This window comes from Sphaeroforma arctica (assembly GCF_001186125.1).
Source record: "Sphaeroforma arctica JP610 unplaced genomic scaffold supercont1.830, whole genome shotgun sequence".
Taxonomy (NCBI): Eukaryota; class Ichthyosporea; order Ichthyophonida; genus Sphaeroforma; species Sphaeroforma arctica.
This window is the reverse complement of record NW_014039728.1, coordinates 10,347-16,956: the sequence shown is the minus strand read 5'-3', so window position 1 is coordinate 16,956 and position 6,610 is coordinate 10,347. Positions and strand designations below refer to the sequence as shown.

Below are 6,610 nucleotides of genomic sequence, written 5' to 3'. Positions count from 1 at the left end.
GAAGGTTGGTATTTTTCAATAGTATCTCATAAGAGGAATATATAAATTGCGACAAATTATGGCATTTGCTGAATCAGAATTACAGACGATGAACAACTAATTTATCTGAAGCTTTTTGCCATGCTTCCGGTCAAGACTATTTTCCGATGAAAATGCATCAACACGTAAGGTGCGTAATAGGCACTCGCCTCATCGCTAGATACTTGAAGGAGATAAATTGAGATAAATTGAGGCGTACGCTGAGACAGTGTTGCTTTTACTGACGATGAACAATTTTTTATTTTAAGCCCTTTGCAATGTTACGGTCAAGCCTGGTACTCGATGGAAACTCGTCAACACATATTGAGCGCAATAAGCACTCGTCATTAAAACCCTGAAGACATCATACACACAGCAAAAAAAACCCACAACAAATACTCCCAATATTGGGTTCACAGCTTCTTCACCAGGTTCAGCCCCTATATTTTACATACTTACCAGTATCTCGTTTAACCCATAGATAAACCCACTTCTTGTGTGAAACACTACATCTCACTGAGCAACCAGTTTCAATCCGAGGTGATATATAATCATTTATGTTGTTTTAGATACTCTAGGCGTTAATATCCGAGGGTTCGCTGGCGATATCTGAATTCACTACAATTCTACAGCTCTATTTAAGAATCTCCATGTATCAATTCCATGGGATGGCAAAATTATACTGGGAACAATTTAAGCGCTATTTACTCTCTATCGCTTCTAAATCTAAACACAAATGAGATTTTTGAATGCAGTTTATAAATGATGACGGACACTTTAAGTTTTTGTTTTAGGCGGTCAGATGCTATCAAGAAGGTTTTCATTTGAATTGAAAGTACATACAGCAGGTTTTAAACTCCCCACATCATCTTGAAGTGGTAATTAGGCCTTGTCGACGAAGATGGTTTGTTATGTAAATTTTCAAAAATCTTAATGCCGATGAAATTTTCTATTTTTTTTGTGCCTAGGCCTACAAAAGTAACTCATGATATATACGCCCATAGGGCTTATGTCCATAATAGAAACATCAGTAAAAGTTCATACAGGACGATATTTATTACATACAATAGTAGACTACTGTACAACAGGTAAAAGCTTGAAAATAGAACATTCCCTATTGAATTGATCACATTGTATTTTGCGTTGCGTACGACTTTTACACAACGGTACTGTCAACTACTGAAGTCGACATTCAAATAGTCGCAGTTATGTATGGCGGTACACTTGTACACACATAATGAGTTGGAAGTATAAAATATGTTGGTGTGTTGGACCGAGCTTAAATACACCCCACTCAACGCTGATAATAACAAACTGGCAATTGCCAAATACGTGAAGGCAACTAGAAAAGGGCACGAGATATGACTCTTGCCAAGTTTAATGTCAAAGAGGAGTAGTCTAGCCAAAACTGCTTTATATTTACTTCAAACTTAGCGAGAAGCGTAGACGTTGCTCAGCTATTCATACTACCTTCCTATTAAAGATTGTGCATTTATGAGAGCGAATTAAGTCTCATGAATTAGCTAGATCGATTATGGAACTACATAAACTTCTTAGAGGGACTATCGGCTTAAACCGATGGAAGTTTGAGGCAATAACAGGTCTGTGATGGAGTTCCAGTCCTTGAAAAATTACTAACACAGTAAAACACGAGAGAATTAAAATGTAAATCACTGGCAATAAATAGGAAGCTCCGCTACACTTGATTTTTATTCACTACGAATATTAAAGCAAAAAGCCAGATAGTAGGCAGTTATATGTGACGGCATCTACTACAGCCAATCAAAATAGTGTGGATAAATCTCTGCTTCGTAGGTCACATAAAAGGGTACCGGCCTTGTGGACACGTGCGTAGATAGTCAGCGACGTCCATATCAATCACTATATTGTCTGAAAGACCATGAGGGGAATGCTTATACATCAATCGCTATCGAACAAATCCAACCAGTTTAGATGACAAAGTATTGGATATGAGAAGTCTCACTACATCGGCCGCTATATTTCTGGCGTAGAACTAGTTGCCTAATAATTGAAAGAAAAAAAGAGCTTGGAGTGAACTAATTTAGAGGGCATAGACCAAATTAGCTTGTATCCATGCTCACCGTTGCTCTAATAGTTCGGCTTGGGATTGTATGGATTGTATGACTGATAGTCAATTATTCCCGTAAGGTACACGTACGCGTTGTGATGAGGGTCCGGGTATATTCGGCTTCTAAAAAGGGGTGTAAATTTTATAATCAGACATCCCAAACATTTAATACCAGTTGACTAATGAGAACGAAATTTCAAACCGATGCCAAATTAGTTTTACAGTTCTTGTGGCAACATTTGCACCATTTTACGATGTGTTTAATTTGTCACAGGGAAAGTTTGAAGACGATGTCGAAAACAGTAATACAAGCTAGCTGGTGGCTAATGTGGCAACACCTGTATAAACGAGGATTACGAAAAAAGCGAGCATGTCATTTGAAGCGTTGGCTTTGGTAATATGTCAATCCAACAAACTGAGTAAAATCCGGCCTAACATCATCTGTCAATCACATTGTACTTGGAAGCGAACGCTGATCGAAGGAAAATTGAAGAAACAATAACGCTTTGCTGCGTAGCGCCACTAGTTGATAGTGATTCTTAGATAGTTTGTAAATTGATGCAGCAGGCACTCTTATATGTGAATTCGTAATAGGCGTAGACAACCAGCTCAGTACGATGCAAAGCGGCGATCTTTCAGACATATTGACCCGATTTCCATCACAAAGTATTGCGCTGCGTGTAGATAGCTATTAATATCACGGCAAATAGTACTATTATAGACAAAATACCTTTTATGACTGTTTTGCACATGTCAGAACAAGTCCAGGATGATCTGGCTTAATTACGGCACATTGTACTATTATGGACTGAGATTTTTTTTTATGCTTGTTTTGCAAATGTCAGAACAAGTCCAGGATGATCCGGCTTAATTAAAAATCCTTGTAGCCCCGTCTTTGCGGCAGCAGCCATTACATCATCTTCGAACTCAACGAAAGACACGTCAGTCCGATTTGGAATCATTCGCACATCCTTCAATCCAGGGAATTGACCAAATAAATACCTCAACATTTCATCTGTTGTTTCCTCTGGCAAATTTAGGACGAGCAGAATTCTGTACGGTGGGTTCTCATCTACATCGATGGCTGGCGTGGACGTGGATGTCGGGTTTCCTGATGAACAGATTAAATGAACAACACGAGTCCGTTAGTGGTGTGAGAGCTAGTCTCGTAAAAACGTGCAGCATCGAAAGTAACTATGTTATCATCGCCTTAAGGATGCTCGATTTACCTGATGCGGGATTCTTCGGCTTGGCTTGTGCCTTCTCTTTGTCCGCTAAATTTTTATCGCTTTTGACTTCATAAATTTGAAAAATAAATTTGGAAGGGAATCAAGGTGATGGTGATGAGAAAATAAGTACATTATATATATATATATATATAGACATATAAAGACATATATATACACACACATATATACATACATATAAACCAAAATTCAACGTACAAACAGTTAATATCAAATTCTGTCCAGCACCGGCCCATTGCGGAACCTGTACGTTCTATTAAACACGCTGACTGACTCAGGAATACGATGTAAATCATTGCTTTCGCGTCGAGCTTATGTTTAACATTTACCTATACTCGTGTAACCTGCTTTCTTTGTAGTCTTCTTCCCAAAAGTGCCATCCATGATAGCGACGGCATTGGATTTATTCCTTGAGTAGTTGAGCCGCTTTATAGAGGGAGAAATGACATCAAGAGAACAAAGTCAGCACGAGATAAAACAGATGATGAGGTATATAGTATCACCAGCATACACGATAGCTGACTGCCATATGTTGCTGCTTGTGTCACTCGATGCCAACGACTAGAGTTATTTTCTCATACTTCAGACAATACACCTATATTATTTAATAAAAACCAAGACCTTCTCACCAGATGCACGAATAATACGACGTCGGAGAATAAAATACACGTAGCAACGATACGATTCAATTTCGCGACAAATAAGTATTCTGTGCAATTTCCTAGAAGATCTGATAAGAGAATAAAGAATGCGTAGCAATACGATTCAATTTCGCGATGAAATAAGTTATCGGGACAACGGACAACTTCCTAGAGAAGCTGTGCAGACTACACCGAACTTACGATCTGTCGGTCATATAAGGTAAACCCGTTGAGCTGCGAGACTGCCCGTATAGCACTTGCAGTATCTCTAAATACAACCCACGCTTGTCCACGAAGCTTTTTCGTCTTCAGAGCGACAACGTCTAAAATTGGGCCATGCTGAGAAAACAATGAATACAGTGTGCGGCGTAGCTCTGTTGGAAAAAAAAAAAGACATAGCAGATATTTGAGCACGGCCATCATACGATCCAGGTAAAATTTGCCCCGCATTGATGTCATAAAACACACATACTATAACACGGAGAAGACCCGCATTGGAAACTATTGTGAAACTTGCATATTCAATTCGAAGGATGCTAATGCGGACCAGACAGAGTCCAGAGGCAGCGCAAAACAGTATTGTGAGCAGTTATATGCGTTGCGAGTGAAAAATCTAAGAGTCACTTTCTTTCATATGCCACTAGGAATGTGTATAGTGAGAGATACAAATAATGATATACATAAGTTCAATATGAATATGTGATGACATCGATAATTCTACTCACAAGCAAATAAAACACTACACTCAGTTCACCCTAAAGTACGCTGACCAGTAAATAAAGGTATTATAAATATGCTCAGTTGACAAATACAAATGTCGAGTCGACTAGTATAAGAAGCCGGATCCGATATCTACATATAACATTCTGCAGCGTTTGTAAGTAGACAATATAGGTGTATTTACGAATTGAATATAACTGTCAGTTGTATACGCCAAGCTTGATCACAACCAAGATGATCATCGTTTAGAGCGAAGGAAACAACATACACACATGCGAATACTAAGCTATAACAACAGTAAAGTATATATATCAACGAATTGAAGTATGCCAATATTTTTCTTTATCAATTGACAGACATTGTACATGAATGTACCTGTGTACGTAGCCACGAAAAGAACTAATTAATAATATAGAGACTATTGCGCATCAGAAACAAAAACCACCCCATACTACACACAATACATACATACATACACACACACACACATATATATATGTTTCGATCTATCTATATATATATATATATATATATACATGTATATATATATATATATATATACACACACACACACACACATATATATTTAAATTTAGATATATATCAATATCAATATCAGTATCCATACCAATACCAATATAAATACACACACACACACACACACGCACACACACACATATATATATTCATACATATAAACATATACATGCGTACGTGCATAAATATGTGTATGCTATATAGATATAGATATACATATACGTGTGCATAGAAACACATGCATAGGACAGCGCATACAAAACACATACGTGTGCACACACATACAAACAAAACACAACACATCACAACCACACACATACATTAAATATAAAAATATACGTTAGCATGAATGTATACGTATACTAATACATACATATGATACATAAATACATATATACATATATACATTCATACATACATAGCCAAAAACACACACGCGTGCGCACACAGACAAAAAAACACGCACATACAGAGCCAGATACAATAGATATGCTTGGGACATATATATATATATACAAAAATACTCAATATATAAATATATATGAATAGGTATACATTTGTGTTTATCTTTCACACATCCAAACAGATTTAAAAATGATACATTCCTATGTGAAGATATAAATAGATATAAATACAAATATATCCATACATATAAACATATATATATATATATACATATACATATGAATATGCATATACACATACATACGTACATACATATACATATATACATACATTCATACAGACACACACATATATATATGTATATACATTCATATATACAGATATTTATATATATATATAAACATAGGTAGATATGCATTTATGTAGAAAAATAACACTTATGTCGTGTATTCATATATATATATATATATATATATATGTATATAGGCACACACAGATACATATGTGCATACGCACATACATACATAGATACATTCACACATTCTCACCCACACATAAAAATGAATACATATACATAGATACACTAACATTCATAAATGCATACATACATACATATTTACACACATATGTATATGTATATGTAAAAATACATGTTCATGTACAAGTACTATACAGACATACATATATACACACGACACAGATACACACGCGCCCTCACACACACAACACTAGACTCACCCACTCACTCACCCTTTCCAGTCACACACAGAACAGACACGCCCTCTCTCACACACAACAGACACACCCATAAACACACACAACAGGCACATCTACCCACCCACCCATCCATTCACACACACAATAGGCACATCTACCCACCCACCCATCCATTCACACACACAATAGGCACATCTACCCACCCACCCATCCATTCACACACACTAAAATAAGTA

At 36.7% G+C, this 6,610-nt stretch overlaps 1 protein-coding gene across 1 annotated transcript in view; it reads right to left on the bottom strand.

Annotated features, from left to right (window-relative positions):
* Positions 1-2,928: 2,928 nt before the first annotated feature.
* The window catches only part of SARC_08804 (hypothetical protein), a gene marked incomplete at both ends in the record, with an annotated part of 4,097 nt that continues 415 nt past the window's right edge, over positions 2,929-6,610 (bottom strand). Inside the window, 4 exons of the mRNA XM_014297203.1 lie at positions 2,929-3,218; positions 3,337-3,402; positions 3,690-3,780; positions 4,197-4,369. Coding sequence (XP_014152678.1) covers positions 2,929-3,218; positions 3,337-3,402; positions 3,690-3,780; positions 4,197-4,369 — 620 coding nt within the window. The remainder of the gene's footprint in view (positions 3,219-3,336; positions 3,403-3,689; positions 3,781-4,196; positions 4,370-6,610) is intronic.